The 22,305-nt window shown below is 37.1% G+C and overlaps 1 protein-coding gene across 1 annotated transcript in view; it reads right to left on the minus strand.

Moving 5' to 3' along the window:
- The window catches only part of LOC114351599 (zyxin-like), a 129,951-nt gene that overhangs the window by 69,763 nt on the left and 37,883 nt on the right, over positions 1-22,305 (minus strand). The window contains exons 2-3 of the mRNA XM_028302874.1: positions 9,689-10,612; positions 9,270-9,452 (exon numbers count right to left, since the gene is read on the minus strand). Coding sequence (XP_028158675.1) covers positions 9,270-9,452; positions 9,689-10,322 — 817 coding nt within the window. The 5' untranslated portion in view covers positions 10,323-10,612. The remainder of the gene's footprint in view (positions 1-9,269; positions 9,453-9,688; positions 10,613-22,305) is intronic.

Raw genomic sequence — 22,305 nt, forward strand, 5'->3', positions numbered from 1 at the left:
TTTGACGTTTGTCAATGTTAAAATAAGAAGGTGCAACCCAGCCTTAAATTCGGCACTCAAACATGTAACAAACATTTTGCTTGCGGTCGTATTGGAACCGAATTTTCTATGTAAATGAATGTATTGTTTGCTCTTATTTACATGTAAATGTTTGTGGGCTGTCTGCGAGCACACTATAGCCAATGAGCACCTTTGTTTCAGAACTTTGTATGGAATTCCCAGTAATAGTTGCCTATAATCACAGTGTTACTTGTTTCTACTTGAAATGACATGAAAAAGGGAAACAGGCTGTACTTATCACAACACCGACCTATCATGGTAAGTCATAACTTTACTATCAACTGGCCGTTTGCCAGTCTCTCTAGCTTACCTACGTCAATTAAGAGAACGTTCATGAGAATGACGCTTCGAATGTGCACATAAAATATTTAAGTAGCCATAGGAATGATTTTTCTTTGAAATTTTCCATCATACTTATAGTTAATTGGTTGGAATATTTTGAATACTTTGCAGGCTTATAATCAGATTAGAGAATATGATTCAGAGGGCAATTGATTTAATTGAGCAGCATTACGTCTGAGTCTCATATCAGACTTCAAGGTTGTTACTGCCCACACGATATAAGAAGAAGCTAAGATTTCAGAAGAGCTTAAGTAAATCCTATTGAAACCAATACGCGCTGTATCCAATAAATGCTTCAATGATTATATTTTATAAGTAGCAAGTACGAGTATTCGTAGCTTAAAATAGCTTTAAAAATGTTACAATAAAGATTAGACACACAAACGTTTGTGATTATAAAGTTGTTTGTAGAAAATCCCAGATTGTCAACTACACCCAGCACTTGTTTAATATTTACTTCTCAACTCTTTGTCCGGACTCCGGACTTTAGCCATAGCTTTAGCACGCAATGCCAGCTAATGTCAACGTTGACCTACTTTCGTAAGTTTGAAAAGTCCGAATTTTTCGAAAACAATTCTGCGGGGTTTCCTGTAGGTAGGTGGAAACGTGTTTTGTTGAAATTTGTTTCGTAATTTAAAAAAACTTAGCGAGTTTTTTCAACAAAGGGTGAAATTAAAGCACGAATGTAGATTTTTTCTGTGTGAATATTTTAAATTAACTTATGAAGTCTGATTCTCTTTATAAATTATCTACATATAACATATTATTATTATATTTACTTGACGAAAATTAACGCTATGATTATCTATTGTTTAACCCTTATTTCGAAGTCATTCCGAGCATTATGTATTAACCATTTACAGGGATATAACTGACAGCTTTATTATTACTTGATGCTAGATTCCCGTGAATTATTTAGAGATAATCTAGCACTCTAGGTGGTACAAAGGCCATTACCTTGCATATAATATTACTGCGCAAGCTGTTTGACACTAAAAAGGACAATGTGAATGTGCTTTGTATTGAAACCGAAATTTACTTTTTTAATGTACTATTATGTATATTTGAATGAACAACCAAATCAAAACTACAAACTCTTAGCCTATTTTTTATAATATAGTTAATACTTTAAGTGGCATTTTTGTAACAGAAATAAAGAACACTAAATTACAATGCAGTGAATTCATTATTTCATAGTTGTAAGAATTAATAAAAAGGAGCCATAAATTACAATAAAAATGAAAAAGTTTTAAATTCAGCTGCGCCACGAGACACTCAAATTAGGACCCAGACAAAAAATGCGCAGAACTTGATTGTTAATATGGTCGTCAAACACTGGTAACCATTGTGAGAATAACGTTTTTAGGGTTCCGTACCTAAAGGGTAAAAACGGGACCCTATTACTAAGAGCTGTGACTATGCTGTATCTATCTCATGAACCGTGATTTCTAGACAGTTAAAATTTTCATAGATGATGTATTTCTGTTGCGAATATAACAAAAATACTGAAAATAGAATAAACTAAATATTTAAGGGGGGCTCCCATACAACAACAAAAGCGTCGTGCGCGAGTCCGACTCACACTTGGCCGGTTTTTAGCAAACTGAATTCCTCTGTAGGAAACAAAGCTAGAAGGCAATATTTTTGCTCTATTACAATCTCCATAAAAGCCTGCAGTGTCGCCGTTGTGTTTGGTCCTCCAGCCGTGGTAGACTGTATATTCCGTGCCACCAGAAACTGTAAATGTTGTAACAAATACAACAACAAACAATAAAGCCTCTGGTACCGGCCTGTCTTTGTATCTAGTGATATCAAAAAACCTATCATCGTTCGTTTCAACCAAATAAAGTCCACTGCTGGACAAAGGCCTCCCCCAAGAATTTCCATAACTGTTTTCCGGTCCTGCGCTGCCAAAATCCAGGTACTTCCCCGTACTTTTATCAGATCGTCGGTCCACCAAAAATTGATTGTTTTTATTTAATAATGCTATAAATCTACTGGACAGATTTAAAACTAATCCTTCACCATGAGAATCCTACACTATTTCTGATAAACATTACAAAGGCGGTACGAAGTTCGCCGGGTCAGCCAGTGTCAAGGATAAAGGGACAGTTCGAGCTCTCTTTGTCCGTTTCTAATATTTAAAATTCATTTACAAAGTTGTCAGTCATTGGCACAGTACAGCATCACCGCTCTTTTAGAGAACAACATACTCGTAACTCCAGGTGGACCTCAATATTGCGGTCCATTCAGAATTGCGTTGGTGGACTACTAAATTGCATTGTTAGAACGTTTCAATGAACTGGGCTGGATTTAGAAAGGCAGTTTACAATATCCGCCTCCTATAAGTGATTTTGTCATAAGAAGGCCTCATAAGAAGGCTCAAGGTCACCCAAAGGACGATGGAGCGGGCTATGCTCGGAGTTTCCCTGCGTGATCGAATCAAAAATAAGGAGATCCGCAGGAGAACCAAAGCAACCGACATAGCTCGCAGAATTGCTAAAATCAAGTGGCAGTGGGCAGGGCACATAGCTCGTAGAGACGATGGCCATTGGGGCAGGAAAGTTCTCGAGTGGCGACCACGGGCTGGAAGACGTAGCGTGGGCAGGCCTCCTACTAGGTGGACCGACGATCTGGTAAAGGTCGCGGGAAGAGCCTGGATGCGGGCAGTGCAGGACCGTTCATTGTGGAAAACCTTGGGGGAGGCCTTTGTCCACCAGTGGACGTCATTTGGCTGAAACGAACGAACGAACGATAAGTGATTTTGTAACGGTCAATGGTCAGCGAGACGATTTGTATGCACTGTCACGTCATAATATGTCAATGTCACCCCTGCCGTGCCACTTAGGTACACCTAGACTTAGACACCGACTGAGTTAAGCACTTAGTCCCAAACTAAGCAAAGCTTGTACTATGGGTACTAGACAACGGATATAAACATACTTAAATACTTTTTCAACCGACTTCAAAAAAGGAGGAGGTTCTCAATTCGACCCGTATGTTTTTTTTTTTTTTCTATGTTTGTTACGCGATAACTCCGCCAATTATGAACCGATTTGAACAAATCTTTTTTCGGCGTATAGGTAATACCTCAAGGGTGGTCCCATTTAAATTTAATAATAAAAAAAACAACCCCCAAGGGTGGAAAATTGGGGATGAACTTTTTTATACGCAATATCTCCGCCGATTATAAACCAATTTGAACGATTATTTTTTTGTTGAATAGGTATTATCAAAAGGGTGGTTTCATGCGAATTTGAAGAAAATATTTCACCCCCAAGGGTGGAAAATTGGGGATGAACTTTTTTATACGCAATATCTCCGCCGATTATGAACCAATTTTTTTTGGTCTCAGTGTACTGCCTACCTTCAGTGGTAACATCAAGGTAATAATTAGTTAACTAAAAAGCAAGAAATAAGTAAAATTTTATAAAAAAAAATAAAACCGACTCCAAAAAACCTACACTAAAACGTAGAAAAATAATTACTAATTACCTACTTATTTATTAGGACGAATTATTAATATTTATGTAGGTATACCATGATTGATACTTTTGGAGTCGGTGCAGGCAAACTTTACATGTTTCATAATCTTGGCACCGACTCCAGAAGTATCAATCATGGTATACCTACATAAATATTAATAATTCGTCCTAATAAATAAGTAGGTAATTAGTAATTATTTTTCTACGTTTTAGTGTAGGTTTTTTGGAGTCGGTTTTTTTTTTTTATTGGAAATACATACTTATTATACATAGAAAACACCCAGTCCAATACAAACAAATATGCAACCTGTAATAATAAAAGATACTCGTTGAACACTAGCTAAAGTGACGTTAGTATGGAGAAGGCATTTTAGAGTCACTGCCTGAGGTAGGTGCGCGGTGACTAGCACTTTGCGCACACTCTAAACAACTGTTCAACACGCGTGTAAGCTTTGAGTCGTGCTCAAGTCTTTACTAATCGCGCACGTAGTATATTAAAAGCTTCATAACTAAGCTAAGCTAATTTAGTAAGATTATATCACAGTAATTGAACTATAACTATCCGAAATTACAAATCGTGATGGTTTTACTGTTTCTCAGAAAGATGTGCGATAAAATACATACTTACCTACCTTTGATAAATGGAATGTCTAGACTGGTAGGAAAACTCAATTACGGATTTGCGGCAAATACAAAAGCATGAATAGGCATTACTTAACTTTTAATCAAACTCTGAATCCAATACACAAATCAAAATAAGCTCATTTAAGTTATGAGAGGTTATTTCTGCTGATCTACACAATATCGCCGATTGGTCCGGGAAGTTCGGTGTGAGGGTCAATCCTGGCAAGTGTCAGGCGATAGTGCTGGGGAGCTCCAGGCAACTGGCTAAACTGGATCTGGGATCGGTCCCTAGTGTTGTCTTTGACGGAGTTGTCGTTAACTAAACGTAAAAAATCTCGGACTCTTCATTGACAGCACTCTGAGTTGGTCCCAGCATGTCAGGGAAGTCAGTAGGAAGGTGATCGGCTCAATGCGGGCACTCTACCGCTTTAAAAATTTCCTCCCTTCCAGCACTAAGATCTTACTTGCTCAGTCTCTGATCCTGCCTATCCTCGACTATGGTGATGTATGCTGTACGGACATCTCACAGGAACTTTTAAACAAGCTGGACCGCCTTTTGAACAACTGCATCAGATTTATCTTCGGTCTCCGCAAGTTTGACCACATCTCACCTTTTCGTTCGCAGCTTGGTTGGCTTCCCATCAGACAGCGTAGATATCTTCGTTCACTTTGTATGCTTCATTCAATTCTTTTCAATCCCGACTCTCCATCTTATTTAAAAGATAAATTTCAGTACCTCCACTCCACTCACAATAGAAATCTTCGCTCTAGTCAGTCTCTTCAGCTTGCCACCCCTCATCATAGCACTGGCTTCATGTCCAACTCTTTCTTAGTCTCCGCTGTACGGCTCTGGAACGGCCTTCCGGCCAAATTACGCAAACCTTCTTCCAAATTTACTTTCAAAAAGGCTTTGCGCAAACATTTCAAGGAATGACCTTTTTTTCTCCATTTTCTCGCTATCTCAGACATGAGTGATGTGTACATCTATATTATTATTATGTTTGTGTATTTATGTGTATGTCTATTATATTTATTTGTATTATGTTATTTATTTTATGTAATCTTATGTAAGTAGGTTTATTATCAAAAAATGTAAATTTTTTGCACCGCCTTACTCTTTCTGCATGACCCGTGGTTGACTGGCAGAGAATGCCATCCGGCATTAAGTCCGCCACAGTGCATTTGTTACTTTGTGTGCTGAAGTATAAATAAATAAATAAATTTATACAGGCAATTACGACCGTATTGACAAACGATGCTTGCTTAAGTGAAGCAGCAAATCGAACGCAGAGAGTTGAATAGAGCTCTGTGATTGGTTCGCGTGTGACCCTGTGCATCCTCGTGCACTGTGAGACCTCATAGTAATGTTTGTGACTGCGTTAATGTTCTTCGAACAAAACCACAAAGTCAAAATTTATTTAGTCGCATGAACTTTTAAAAACAATGCATACAAATCATCAAATATTAAATAAAAATAAAATACTAATAAAAACATTTAAACTTGCTCTTATGGAGCCTTTAATGTCTCTTAATCTTTTGCCCTACCAGCGCTTCGAGATCTCAAAATATTAAATTACACCCTAAATCCGATCCTGGCTGAAAAGAAAGTGCTTCTATGACATGAGGCTTATGAAATAAATTAGAATGGAACACAACGCCCCGGCTTTCCCCGGCTTTGGTTAATTAAAGGATTGTCTAAGTTCGTGCCGTTAAATTGAATTGCACCTTCTATCTTTGCATAACCCTCCTCTGCGCATTGGTATTAGAGACCGACGTTTCAGAACAGTTTCATAGAGAGCTAGAGTTTTATGTGAACAATCAATTAACTATTAAGAATGTTCAAATATTTTATACCTATCTACGAGTAATACTAGTATTCAAAAAACATTTTTGTGTTGGATAGACCATTTATCGAGGAAGTTTAGGCTATATGTATAACATTACCCTACAGCGGCGTAAATAGGGGCGGAGCAGACAAGATTTTTTTGCAAAAAATATATTATTATTCAAACAATTTTCACGCGTAGGTACGAAGTCGCGGGCACAGCTAGTTTATTATAGAAATAATTTTAAGCAAGCCGGTACTGACATTGTAACTTTAACAAAATCAAATGTTAGTAAATAGACTATATTGAAGATTCCCATTCACAAGTTTTTGTAGATAATAATTAAATAGTTAACTTTTAAGGGTTTCGTAGTCTTGTCAAGGAATCCTTAATATAATCAGTGTAATACTGTATTTATTACAAATATCTTACGCAGTAAACAGCAGCTCAAATAATTTTCGGCTTCATAGACCAATTCCGAGTTAATGAAGGTTAAAATGAATCTTTTGTTGCTGAGCGGCGTTGGAATACCTCATTATGCTTTCCACTTTATACAGTTGAACAATGAAGGGACCTAATTAGCGGAGTTTTAAACTTTGTTAAATAAACTTTAGCATCTTTTACGCAACTTATTGGATGAGTGCAAGTCAATAAATTAACCTAAATATTGCAGGATCTTATGTAATTTGTAATGGGGGCTATTTTGCTATGAAAATGGATAGTCTGATGTGCTAGCGTCTATACATATAAGCATCAGATAGATCGATGTTACTTAATTTCAATTCGGAATCAGCTTTTCTATACTGTATTTCAATTAAGTCACAAAATACATCGGATAGGATAACACATAATTAATTACTCCAAAAGTAATTACACGTCATGTCGTGGCCTCTGATTTGGGCTCCACAATAGTTCAAGGAGCCTTTACAAATACCACGTCAGTTTCAGAAAACAAGCAAATTATTAATAAGAGGATAGCCTCTAGGTTTACACAGGATGTCTAATGAAGAGTACGGTTATGGTCAAGTACAAAACAATAATTAATTTTTGACGGGATTGCTACCATGTACCTTAATTTCGAGTTTCCGATATTTCGGCACTGTTGCAAGCGCCATGATCACAGAGTAAGGCCGTATACAGAAAGAAAGCTGGAAACTTATAAGCGCTTACCGGCGCTTGTCAGCGCGCTAGTCCGTTCGTTCACAAAGGAAGCAAGTTGAATGGCATTTTAAATGGCAGCGTCCAGCGCTGACCAGCGCGTGTTGAAACTTGTCGGCGCCGATCAGTGCTTATCGTTATACTATTTTCTATACTATTTTCCTGCACGGCTTACCAGCGCTGAGAAGCGCTGATAAGCGCTTATAGGTTTCCAGCTTTTTTTCTGTATACGGCCTAACTGAGGACACTGGCGGGTGAGATGTTATGGGCAGACATATGGGTTGACCGATATTAAAATTCTGTTAGTGACCATGAAAGTTTAAAACAATATAAATAAAGCTTACTATGTACTAAATGAGGTTGTCCTATACATATGTATCATGTACAGAAAAAAATAGGAATATGAATTATGTTGGCAACAAACTAACAACAAGGTTCATCTCTGATATCGGCACCCGATACCTATCCAGTCAAAAACATGGAACGGCGAAATTTGTACAACAGCCCTTCAAATTCATGCAGCATGGATATTTTCTAACACAATAACTATGCAAGTAGTCTAAAACCGGTGGGCAATTTACTGTAGAAATTACGGTATTTTTTTCATAGATCCCAAAGTAAGGTCTGCTTTGAATGAATGGCGTTGAAAGCTGGCAGCCAAAAATTTTACCGAACTCCGATACATTCGTTTCGTATATACCTACCAGTATACAGGCACCCTTTGTTTTACAAAGCTAGCGAAAGGTGACATTGTTTTACTTTGAAGTCCAAAACTGTCAAGAGTAAAATTCCAACTTTTAATTGAACTTTGTTTCAGCACGAGGAGGTGGTACTTTTTTAGAGACCTAGAGATTTTACCTGAGAGGCATCTATTTATAAGTATGGCGCGAAGAAATTACGAGTACCAAGTGTTTTATTTTTTACCGATTCAGCAAATTACCAAATTACTCTTATCGTTGTGTGTTACGTTACAACGTTTATTATTTTTGATTAATATAGATTTATTTGACTCTACAATCATACTCGTAATTGCTTTCTTAAACAAATATCCCTTTGCTCATGCACGAGCAAACATTTATGATAGACATGCGGGCCATGTTCTGTCAGAACAATCAAAGTTAAATATTAACATCAAACTTTGTACCGAAATGACATGAAAAATTCACGGAAATGATAATAGTCTTCAACCAAACCGCACCTTTTGCAACGTTCTTAATACGCTTTTTCTTTCTCCCATTTTGATTATCTTGGACGATAATTATCATATTAATTACACTGCGACTGTTTTTGAATTTTAAATAGCAGCCAGCGAATGCAAATGTTTTTTTGAATATAGGATGTCTGGAGAAAGGTTAGACAAACTTAGTGGATGTATAGGTAAGGTTTTTTAAGAATATTAGTTTGCCCATTTGGTCCTAGATGAGCCACTTTTTTTAAATTGATATCTAGGTTTTTATTTAAATCTGCGTGATTGAAGATAATCTTATGTAGATTTTGAAACTTAATATGAACTAATTAATCAAACTTAAAAGCTTTAATGTTTTTAGATAAAGAAAGTATTTTGGAATGCTAGTGCAATATTTTTTTATGCATAATAAGGCAGCTATTTGACCACAATCGCACCTGATGTTAAGTGGGATGCAGTCTAGGATTGTACATAATTATCTGCTCTGTAAGTGCCTATTCACTCTCACAATTAATTAATTGCAATAAAGGAGCAGTTTTCGCATTATGCTTTAAAATAAATGTAATTTAAAGGAGTATTTTGACTTACCTGTTTTAACCAATTTGAAGGTGACTTGCTGTTGGTTCTTGAGCTGCTCATTGTGGTTGGGGTGCGTGAGCTCGCGCAGAGCCATCTCGAGCGACGGTTGCTGCATGCTGCGCGCGCGCGGAGGCGACGCCTCCTTCGAGTGGCTCCACTTGCGGAAGAAACTGACTTTCTTGGATTTTGAACCTGCCGATAATACAATAAGGCTTAATATTGCATATTACGTTTACATATTGGGACACATTGGAAACTTTGCGGAATCGTTAGTAGTAAACCCAAATCAAACTGAAGAGTTAGATGATCGATGACAACAACCTGAATGATCAAAGCGTGATTAACTTCGAAGTCATTTCATTGTCCATGCGCAATGAATGTGATGATCTTGTTAGATTCACTCTCAAATCCACGCTCATTCCAAAAACCTTCTGGAGTCGAGTGTAGTGGCGTTGGCGTCGAAGGCGAGGAGGTTCGGGCAGACGCGGTGGGAGATACGCTCGCCGGCTCGGAGTAGGGGCGAGGCGGGAGGAGACTAAGAGAGGAGGTCGCGGGGGAGGGGAAGTGCGCCGCTGAAACATCTGACCGGCGGTCTGGCTCAGGAGTGGTCACGCGGATGTTCGCAGTGAACTGGGGCGAGCTCGCGACCTCGAACAACGCATCGAAGTCGCGGTCGAAAATATTCTTCCTGGAGAAAGCCGGCGTGGGCAGGGGTGCGGGCAGTTCGAATTCATCTGGAGCGGGTGTTCTGACTATTTTTCCGAATTCATTGTCCTCGTGGCGACCGAGTTTTTTGAAAAGCTTGGCTTTGGTGCGCTCGCGCAGCTTGGGTGGACGCTCGAGCGACGGCGTCGGCGACGCCGGCGCGCGCTCCGGGGTCTCCGGGGGCGCCGTTTTGGGGAGGGAAGCGGCGCGGGGCGGGGCGGGGTGCGGGGGCGGGGGTTGCGGCGCGGGCAGCGGCCCGACGAGGACGTCGAGGGTAGGACGCTGCCGGGGCCGGGGCAGCGAATGCGAACTGTATGTCAGGGAAACTACTTCATCCGCGGGATATATTACGTACATCCCTGGCGAGCCCGCATCGCGCCGGCCCCTCGCGCCCTCCGAAGAGGTTTACGCGCGTCACTTGAGCTTACTACTACTAAATAGCGTTACCAAGTACTTTTCTTATGGTAGTCACTAGAGAGTTTCCGTTTGAAGATTATGATAGTGGAATGTTTTCTTCGCTGTTGCTTAAAGGTGTCGAAGAATGAATAGGAATGTTTTACGGAAGGGATCTTGAGCCGTGTGCAAGAGGTAAGGAGAGAAGTTCTTCTTGTAGTTTCAGCCACAAATCCGAACAATGCATCTTCATCCTAAATGAAAAAAAACTTAAATTAACATAAAAATAAAATTTTTAGAGTTATCGTACCTACATACGTAAAATTCTTATAAAGTTGTCAAGCGGTGTAAGGCAATGACAAAGGAATTAGCCTGGTACTTTGTAAACACGTTCGCAACAAACGAACAAAAACAAACACCCCTCTAAAACATGGGATCGAGTAAAGTTGACATAGGCTGTCGTCGATTTCTGCCCAAGTTTTGCTTATAAGAATAAGGGCTGATTTTTCAATCGTCGGATAACTTTTATCTGAAGAATAAACTTGTCATTTTGACATACTTTCCATACTGAAGCTGTCAATGTACCAAACTTATTCTTCAGTTAAAAGTTATCCAACGATTGAAAAATCGGCCCTTAATCAATAATATAATGACTTAGAATTGTACTTTATTCTTTGTTTAGAACTTTCCAGTTTATGAAAACAGTGACTTTCACGTTACAACCTGTTTTATTATGAACAAAAGAGAGTTCGGAAAAATAAGCCCTTTACGAACTTTTCTAAAACATTTAACGTATCATTTTCATAAGGTGCGAGCGTTTCGCGACACGAATATTAAAAACCTTTTATAAACGCATCATGAATTATTAAAAGACGCTTAATTTTACAGCTTTATTCAGAGTACTTAGAGCTTTTAGAGGATTTATTAAGAAAATGTTTTGCAACTGAATAAAAAATATTTCAGAGATTAAAATAGTTTTTACAAATACCTACGTACAAGCATTACACAGCTCGTCGAAACGAAAAAACAACAAAAGTTCGACGAAGCATTGATGCTTTTCAAAGAGATTCGCCGAACGTATTTCGATGTTCATTCCACCGATTCTCTTTTCGCATATAAATCTGACAGTTGTGTATTCGACTCGATAACATATGGGACAATATGGGTAAAATACACGTTAACAGTCTAGCGAGCCGACCGTAAATAATACTTGCACGAAAGTAAACAACTAAACTACGTACCTACTTGAGTAGAGACTCACGCCCGTATTCACAAACGATAATTGCTTAAGTGAAGCAACAAATCGAACGCACAGCATTGAATAGAGCTCTGAGATTGGTTTATGTGTTACCCTGTGCGTCCACGCGCACTGTGAGACCTCATAGTAATGTTTGAGAATACGGGCGTCACCCCTGAAGGACTCATTTTAAAGGGGCAACAACCCTATTATTTTAATGTTGAGGTGTAATTCTATCGACCACGAGTCATTATTTCGTTCACTACAGTCTTATATTATTATATCGAATGCTCAGATCATAGAAGGGAATAGATGTGAAACGGGGGCGTGGCGCGTGTCTCCGCGATATGCCCAGAAACGAACATCGGCCGCGTAGCTAGGTTAGTCGCGATTCAGTCGTACTAAGGAAATGTTCTCCGATATTTTGGATAATGCGTCGTTACGTGCAATAAAACAAGTGAAACGAAGAACTACAGGAACAATGGAGTCATTTACTACATGTAAGTATTGCAAATCCATTGGTATTTTGCTTATAAATAAAAAAAACTAAACATTTTCACGAACGAATTCAGTGCCGTAACAGTTACTGCGATATCGATATCAGTGGTGATAAAAATTCTAACACGCTTGTACATTGACGATTTAGTTAGCAACCACTTTATGTCATGCTCAACTACTGCGCAATGTATTTAATTTCTTCCGATATCCACTGTCGTGTGAAAATACACAGTACGGCCGCATGTGCCGGTCGTAACATAGTGCCGTGCTCGTGTTCTAATGCGGTTTCCTATTATCGATAAATAGAAGTAAATTATAATTTTCTATTTTGTAATTTTAAATAAAAAAATGATGTGTTACTTGCGATTATAAGATTTTACAAAAAAATAATAACAGTAGAAGTAATTAGTAACTGTCAACTATGTAATTACTATAAGAGCTAGTTGAAAGCCTAATATAGGCATTATTTTTGATAAACATATGCGGTACGCAGATCGCCATAATTAAAAAATAAATGCGTGATATTAGTTAATAATAACGTATAATAATAAAAAGGTTTTCATACATAAGCATTTTGTGAAACCAGTTTCGAGCCTTGCCCCTAGCGATTTAAAGTATCGATATCTTGTCGACTCCATTTTATCTTTGTTCTCTCACTAGCGTTTTCTATGTGTGCGTCACGTCACGCGGCCATTGATTGGCCATAAGGCACGCCTTCTGGCCAATCACAGCACTTTTAAGCCGGTTGCACATGTTGTCGTAGACTCTCAGTCGCTTTGTTTTTACACAGTTGAATGTGTGTGTGGGAGCTGTGGTGGGGGAAATGTGGGGACACTGGTTCTCGTTGTACCTAGTTACGCGCGACTTCATATCTATTCTCTTTCTATGATCTGAGATCGAATGCGTCGCTTTTGCCTTTATAAATTTCATTACTGCGTACAACGTAGCAAATAGGTCCCTCAACAATTTTATGGCTCGCTTTTCATTATTTTGTTAAGAATTTAAAAGAGCTCTACAATTTTAAGGCATAATGGAATGACAAAGTTTACGGATAATACATTATGTAGGTAGGTACTTGTAAAATATGATAAGAAGAACTGACAAAACTTCAGCTGATTCGGATCATACAGCTGTAATAATATAAAGATGATGAATTAAGATATATTTTACTGATCAAATAATTCGCTTCAACTTTAAATCTTTTTAAAGTTTAAGCGAAATTATTTGATCAGCAAGATCGATCTTAAATAAGTGTCTTAGCTTACTATGCATTATTAAAGCCCACCGTTATCAGTGACTTTGTGTGTGCATTATTTTAAAAGCGGAGGGTTTTGTATAGTATCGCCACGTAGTAAATTTCGAGAGCCTTCAGGGCTCGAGGGCAGCCATTGTGGTTCGTCACTTGACCCGTTCTCAGTCAGCGCGTTGTTTACGCTGAACTGGCTGTAAGGTGGAATTATTTTGTTCAATATTCCCTTAAATAATATGTAAATTACTTAATAAAAACTCTTGTTTCTCTGTCAACATTACTGACATTATATTTACAACTCACTGGCATTGTAACAAATCTTTACTCGTAGCAGGAAATAAAAAGTAACGGGCTATTTAGATCCAATTTTTAACCCTAATGTTCTTTATTTCTTTTTATCTACTTCAAGGGTTTTAAACGATTTCGTCAACGACTTTATTCGATGTTGTTAACACATTATTATTTATTTAAATAAGCCCTATTTATAAAAATAAATGGATTTATGAAAAGAGTTCAATGGTTTTTGCAAGCGTTTGGCTTAGTGCCCATAAAGCAGTCTAGTTGTCACCGTAATACGATTGATTGCGGTTTTAATACAAATTCACACGTTTATATCACTGTAATGTCACTTTTAAATATTTCCTTTGGTATTAACTACAATGAAATATTGAGGTTTTTGCCGACTTACTTTTTAATAAAACACTTGTCGTCGCATTACAGAGATGCCACGACCACCATGCTGAGTGGTACTTTTCAGTATTATTGTACCATGTAAATTGTACGTTATTTCACAATATTGTTGTATGTTAGGTATATTTTTCGATAAAACTGAACAAACCTTTCTTTCTTTAATAAACATGGAAATATTTCTTGTTCCGTTGCCTTTTCTGCTCAATAAATTGTAACTAATAAAGAATAAGCAGCGAACCGAAGTGAATTCAAAATGTGAAGCTGCATTTATTTGCCCAAGTTTTCACTGAGGGAATAATTTGAATCCGTTGACGGGTTTTCATGTAGCGAATTTCGCTAATCGTGCAAATTGAAACGCGGAGTCTGAACCGAGTTTCGCAGACTGTTAAGCATCATTTGCATACGTTATTGACGCGTTAACAACTGTCAAAGAGTACACAACATTCTAAAAGGGATTTAAAATATACCTATCTAACCATTTCTTTATGTGACGACAACAAACCTTTTTTATGTTGGTTAATGCAACATAACATTTTCTTTTCCAGGAAACGTAAGCTGTAAAGTCATTAATAGCTAGAGAAGTACATTAGTCATTGTGCACTACAAAATCCTGATATTTTTAGGATTGTGTGGGCTATAAGAAGATATTACTACCCTGGTGTGTCATATTTTACAAGCAGCATCTATTTGATGTCTCTATTTCATGTTTATAAAATTAACTTAAGCAGAGTTCCACCAACTCATTTTGACCGTGACAATGACCGGTGCTTTTTTATGAAGTTTGACAGATTTTTGACGTATGTTATAGTTAAAGTAAGATGATGCAACCCAGCATTAATGTTGATGAAGATGTCAGTCTCATAAATCGCTTAAATTGTGCCGTATTTTTTGTGCATTTCTCTCTTTTTTTGTTTTGTATAGTATAATAATAAGCGTTAATCTCTTTCTTATTCGCTTTACGCTATTTTCAAATCCTTTGATCACAATAACGCAGTTACTATATTCCTAAGTTCTTGACTGTGTAAGATACAAAACGTTTATAGTCCAGTCATTTAAGCTTAAATTAGGTAAGAATCTCGGAATTGGAGATACCCAGCTGTAAGTCTGTAAATACTTGTATATTGACACCCTAAAAGTTGTCTCAAAACCTACATATGGTAGGGTGTAAGCAACTATTAAATTTTAAGGTCAAAGGTCACAAAAATCGTTTTTTTGCGCTTTTTTTGGAAATATCTCATTTCCTATGGGTTTTTTGCTATTTGTATTTATTATCAATATTGTAGAATACTAAATTCTCTACAAATTTTGTTTAAAAAATTTTTTTATACGGTGAACCGTTTTCGAGATAGAGGGCGGAGAGCGCGCGGTCACTGCATCACTTCAAGTCAACTTAAGGGGTTTAGGTTTTTCATACAAAAGGATTTTCCCGCTAATTCCCGTGGGAATTTCGGGAATTCCTTGTTGTAAATAAGCTTTAAGTTTACTAAGGTACCTACATACCAAATTTCAAGCGTCTAACTTCCGTTAAGCGTTTAGATTTTTCATACAAAAGGATTTTCCCGCTAATTCCTGTTCCCGTGGGAATTCCTAAGTAAACTATAACCTGCCCAGGTGTATGAAGAATAATTGTACCAAGTTTCGTTAAAATCCGTCGAGTAGTTTTTGTTTCTATAAGGAACATACAGACGGACAGACATTCACCAGTACATTTTCCAAGTCGATCATTAAATTCAAGCAAACCGCTATTACTGTATTCGCCATACATCCTTCAGATCAGCGCACAACGCTGCAATGCACTATTGCTGTATGATTACTTTTGCACTTTTTACCGGAATAAAACCACAATGGACTCTTACGGAACCGACTTTCAAAGTATGAAGCGGCAATATGTATTTCTACCTTTTTTAAGGTATATTCTAAGCACTATAACCTTATGCACATTATATGTTACTCCAGAAAAAATAACGCATCGTTTGATATACAAACCATTTGGATACGCCTCGTAGTTTAGTTATTATTCAAAAATTTCACTAAATCTCTTCTCCTGTAAAATTGTGTTTTGTCGATTGCGGCTTTATTCCAGGCACCCATCGATATGTAGGTTTGGAGACAACTTTTAGGGTGTCAATATACACGTATTTACAGACTTACAGCTGGGTATCTCGAATTCCGAGGTGAACTTACTATAATGACTGGACTATTATGCCATTTGGCGAACACGATTCGCCTTTATATTCATGAAATGCGCTTTGCGGTTGGCTTCCTTATAACTTCCAAACGATGTTGTTGACTGCTAAGGCTCATATTCATAAAGGTTATGTTAGTAGACGATTTTAATAATTCTGTGGTGTTGTTAGATGGTGCCTTTAAAGTTTTTTTTTCATAGTCAAATACATAGTTCGTGACACCCAAAGTAGCAAAAAAGTTCACAACACGTCTTTGTCACAATAGGCTAGATGACAAAATTTCAATTATTTGTCCGTCAGACAGATAATTAGAAAATATTAGACGCATATTTTTTATTTTCTTTCATAATTAAATAATAACAGTGCTACATCGAGTTGAAATGGCGCGATACGTCACGCTTGAGTAGAATTTTTACTCAAAAGTGACGTCACGCGACATTTCAACTCAATATACTTAATACTGTAATTATTCGATTATGGAAAAAAATATGAGTCTAATATTTTCTAATTATCTGTCTGACGGACTAAATAGAATTTCGATTTCATTACCCAGTCATCATCCCTATTGAATTAAGGCTGTGTTGCTAACTTTTGACCACTTTCATCATCATCATCATTTTAGCCATAGGACGTCCACTGCTGAACATAGGCCTCCCCCAATGACTTCCACATCGCACGGTTGGAAGCGACCTGCATCCAGCGTCTTCCTACTACCTTTATCAGGTCGTCGGTCCACCTTGTGGGTGGACGTCTCACGCTGCGTTTTCCGGCACATGGCCTTCACTCCAGAATACATTGAGTGTCACGAACTATTTCAAGTATGTAATATGTTTGAGAGCACGTAAAATCAACAATAACAAGATATTATTCACAAAGCTATTGTCAATATGGGTTTTCTTCAAAATGTGATACTTATGATTATAATGGTAGCTGTAAAATGAAAATTAATGAGGCAATGGAATCTCAGCCCCACAGAAAGTCAGCCTCAGACTCATTGTTTATTCATACAATTTGATTAACTTCGTTACTTTTATTTGGTTTCGAGTTGACAAACTTCTAAAATAGCCGGTTATTTTGGCTTGGCTAAATAAAGAATGATTACGAAACTTTGTTGAGGGTGCATTTTCTGTTATAACCGCGAATGACGTAGGTTTATGTAGTTGACAGCCGTCTGGGAGAAAAACAAACGGTCCTGCATTCGATTCCTGTAAAAGTCTATCTAAGGAGTTTATTACAGAAAGAAGGCTAGATATAAGTTCAAGCATAGATGAGATTTTGTATAGGTAGATTTTTTTAGAAGAATCACAGATGAACTTAATCTATGACTGATTTGAATTGAGTTCTTTCTGAGCGTTATTTTGCAAAATTACGTAGGTACCTTGCCATAACAATGCAAAATAACAGAATGTTTTTTTTTTCAGGTAAACTGTTGTTGTTGACCTCCCGAGTATTTTTCAAGAAATGTCCTTGAAGTATTCTAAAGGGTGCCAAATTCAAAAAATGCAGTAAGTATCGAAAACACCAAATATGGAAACTGGATTGTGTGAAAGAGGTCGAGTGCGTCGCACAATGACGGTCCGCCATGCTCATTATAGCGCGACTTGAGGGCGCGTGAAACGTCTCTTAGTACCAATGGTTACTGTCGCTTTGTGAGGACTTTTTGTCTAAAATGTACGTAAAAATAAGACTTATTTTAAAACTAGCGGCCACCCGCGACTTCGTACGCGTGGATCCGGTTTTACCCCCTTCATCTATCTTACGCGGTTTAGATTTTTTCATACAAAGGTTTTTTCCCGCTAACTCCCGTTCCCGTGGGAATTTTGCAATATCCTGTTGTAACTAAGCTTTAAGTTTAATAAGATACCTGCATGCCAAATTTCAAGCGTCTAACTTAAGCGGTTTAGATTTTTCATACAAAAGGATTTTCCCGCTAATTCCCGTTCCCTTGGGAATTCCTAAGTGTACTATAACCTGCCCAGGAGTACGAAGAATAATTGTACCAAGTTTCGTTAAAATCTGTCGAGTAGATTTTGTTTCTATAAGGAACATACAGACGGACAGACAGACAGACAAAAATTTTACTGATTGCATTTTTGGCATCAGTATCGATCACTAATCACCCCCTGATAGTTATTTTGAAAATATATTTCATGTACAGAATTGACCTCTCTACAGATTTATTATAAGTATAGACTAGCGGCCGTCCGCGACTTCGTACGCGTGGATCCCGTTTTACCCCCTTCATCTATCTTACGCGGTTTAGTTTTTCCCGCTAACTCCCGTTCCCCTGAGAATTTTGCAATATCCTGTTGTAACTAAGTTTTAAGTTTCAAGCGTCTAACTTTAACGGTTTAGATTTTTCATACAAAAAGATTTTCCCGCTAATTCCCGTTCCCGTGGGAATTTATAAGCATACTATAACCTGCCCAGGAGTATGAAGAATAATTGTACTAAGTTTTGTTAAAATCCGTCGAGTAGTTTTTGTTTCTATAAGGAACATACATAGACAGACAAAAATTTTGCTGATTGCATTTTTGGCATCAGTATCGATCACTAATCACCCCCTGATAGTTATTTTGAAAATATATTTCATGTACAGAATTGACCTCTCTACAGATTTATTATAAGTATAGATAAATAAAAAAGATACTGGCGCATATTATGCAATATTATATTACATTTAGCATATCTAGGTTCTTTTATTTACTTCCATTTTAAAACAAATAGCAATTTTTGAAGTTCTTATTTATTTCAAGAAAAAGCCTAAAAGCTCTCGAGTGTTAATTTTTATTCATGTATTTTTTAAATGTTTATCAGCCACGTTCTACATATTTCCAAAATATAGGTATTATGACAGAAAAGATGTATTTCATCTGGATAAGAAATATTGAACTGCACTACATCGGTCCAATTAAGTTTGCAATGGGCATGCACATGCCTGCGCGAGTGTCGCGGCATCTCGGTATTAAATCGGCCTGAATTGAGAGCAATTTAATAATTATATCTCTTATAATCAAAGGCATAAAGGGTATTAAGTCAAACATAAGACATACTTACTAATAGAGAGTAGTTGTCTTTTGTTTGACTTATACGAGTAGCCTTTTGGAAACCCCGAAATAACTTTGGATATTGACTGAAGCATTGTAATAAATCTGAGACGTATCTAAACTTGCAAGGACTTAAACATACGAGAATGTAAAAATAGCTAGATAAGTTTATATTTGCTTTGTCTGAGAAGTGACTGAAATAAAGCAGTCAATTCTAAGGCTGGGTTGCACCGTCTTACTTTGACTGTAACAAATGCCAAAAATTTGTCAAACTCCATAAATAATTCACCGGTTATCGTTAAAGTTACGGTCAAAGTTTGGTGGTGCAACTCAGCCTAAGATGTTTGGCTGAGATTATAGAGAAAAATATATCAAAACATTGGTAGGTTGAGCTCGTAATTTCATAACTCGACTGTAAAGCTTTATCTAATTTATAGGTTTTTTATTACAAAAAACAAATACATAACATTACATTTATTATTTTAACAGCACTTCAAGAATTCCGTTGATTGTTTTAGTGCAGCCAAAGATACTCGAGTATGAAACTTATTCATAGCAGAACTATGAGAGAATCCAATTAAAAGTAATGATGGGGCATCCGGGAAAACGCATCGGATTCCTGTTTCCCGCTGAAGTGGGCTGATATTATTTTATTTATTTGTCTTCCCATACGTAACATGGCATGGAATCATACAAAAAATGTTAAAAGAAATAGTGACTGACTGACTGACTGACATAGTGATCTATCAACTCACAGCCCAAACCACTGGATGGATCAGGCTGAAATTTAGCATGCCGGTAGATGTTATGACGTAGGCATCCGCTAAGAAAAGATTTTACGTAACTCCACCCCTAAGGGGGTAAAACGGGATCCACGCGTAAAGTCGTGGGCGGCCGCTAGTATTTATAATAAACACAAACACATATTTAGGACAAAAAAACTAACGGTAAAGGTTAGTAATTACACTACGATTGACACATAGGATATCAGCAACTTTATGGAGAATGACGTTATTAAGAGCACTTGTAGCTAGTGACGTCATGTAGGTAACTACGTCATAAGTGGTCATAAATTTCACCTCTGAAGTGGAAATATTTCCATGAAATATCTTGTTATAAAACACTTGCTACTAATAAAACAAATGCCTACAAATAATTCTTTCAAACAAAACAGTTGACAAGGACGCAGAACTAATTGTTTTATCTTCGTATAAATCAGACGTATGTCAGAATTATTTCTGGTTCAGTATTAAAATTAATCTTGTATTAAATCGCGAAGCCCTTGATTCGAGTTCTGCAACAGATGTTTTCATAAATAAAGTGAGGCCGACTGACACAGTGTAATGCGAACAATGACTCAGTTACATTTCTGAAATAGACGTACTTACTTATGTGTGGATATTAATTAATAAAATCATAAGAGAAATTAGGTCACTTCTCAAAGTTATTTAAACACTCAAGTCTGTTAGTGAATTTGTCAGTGGATGGGGGGAAGCCCCATCCTAAACTAAGTAAGATTAAAATTAGTTTTATAGATAAACTAGCGAACACCTCCTGCTTCGCATAGGTAAAATGTTTTATACTTATTTAAAACCTTTCTCTTGAATCGCTCTATCTATTAAAAAAAACGTATCAAAATCCGTTGCGTAGTTTTAAAGATATCATACCATAGGGACAGATAGCGGAAAGTGAGTTTGTTTTATTCTATGTACTTAATGATGATTTAACTGTAGTTTTAGGTAAAAGATTTACTGAAATAAACATGTTTTTGGATACAAATACATTTGTCCTCGGTGGGATTCGAATTCACGAGACGGCGTCGGCCGCCATCAAAAATGATGCCTCACTGAAATTAAGAAACAACATTTTGACTAAGAGTTAATTATTCAAAACAATACATTATTATCAACTATTCATAAAGTCCAAATTAGCAACAATGCACACGCGTTCGAAAACTAATAAATGAAATTCAGCTGCATTAGCGGTCCATGCATATTCATGGAAGCAATAAGACGAATTAAATTTAGCGCAGTATATTCTAATTTTTGTTATTATGAAATATTGGATATTTGCTTTGAATTTACTCGGAAGCGGGATCGACGTGAACTGATTTGCGGCTAGTTAATTTAATGTTTCGGAATTCCGGTAAATAAGAGCCTTTAGAGTCCATTTCGTTTGCGAAAATTGTCACATTCAATAGATGCCGCTGCCAGATTAGTTTCCGATGGATTCTAATGCTCCAGCGAAGATTAATTTGGGCTGATGTTGAGTTTGTACTAAAGCCTGATTCGACTGGGATTTCCAGATATTACAGCTGATAGCGTATGAAGCTTAAGAATGTTGTGTAGTAGTAGTAATAGGTTCCATTTGCAAGAAAATGTAGTCCGACATGCTGTTGACTGAAGACTATCTAATATTATGGTATACTATAAATTTTTACCCTCCGTTTAGCGAGCGTAGATTTCAGTGTTGTAACAGACAGATTTTGAAGAGCGTTTTTCATTCAAAGGTAATTCTGACAAAGATCGAACCATTCGAGTCGTTCTCAAGTGATATTCCGTCACACACTGTAAATAGTTTTTAATAGATTTTCTGAGAGACGATCTAGACATACAAGGAATTAGACGTAGCCAGCTAATTATAAAACTACAATAATTCTGATACAATTGTGCATCTACGTTATATTTGTCACTAACAGCATCCTCATCCAAAACCACTAGCTTTATAATATGGAGCCCAAAACTCCTAAACCAGCTATCAACGTGTCGCTCAAAAACAAAAGACAAACGAACACGATATGGTTTGCAAATTCGTTTGCGAATTCTACTGTTTTAAAATAATGTTTCTTGGTAAGTAATAAAAGTATTCTGACGTGATGTAGCGACAGTGAACAATTTCCGCATAAAATTAACCTAGAAAGCTACTAGCGTATCGTGGATAGAGCAGGTGCTTTTAGCTGGAGCTGTCTATTACCGACTGCAGTTGCATTTTTTGATACTTTTAAAAATGATTTGGATGACTCGAATATCTTTTTATCGTC

The sequence above is a fragment of the Ostrinia furnacalis genome, unplaced genomic scaffold, assembly GCF_004193835.3.
Source record: "Ostrinia furnacalis isolate ACB-3 unplaced genomic scaffold, ASM419383v2 OfSCF1166, whole genome shotgun sequence".
NCBI classification, from domain to species: Eukaryota; Metazoa; Arthropoda; class Insecta; order Lepidoptera; family Crambidae; genus Ostrinia; species Ostrinia furnacalis.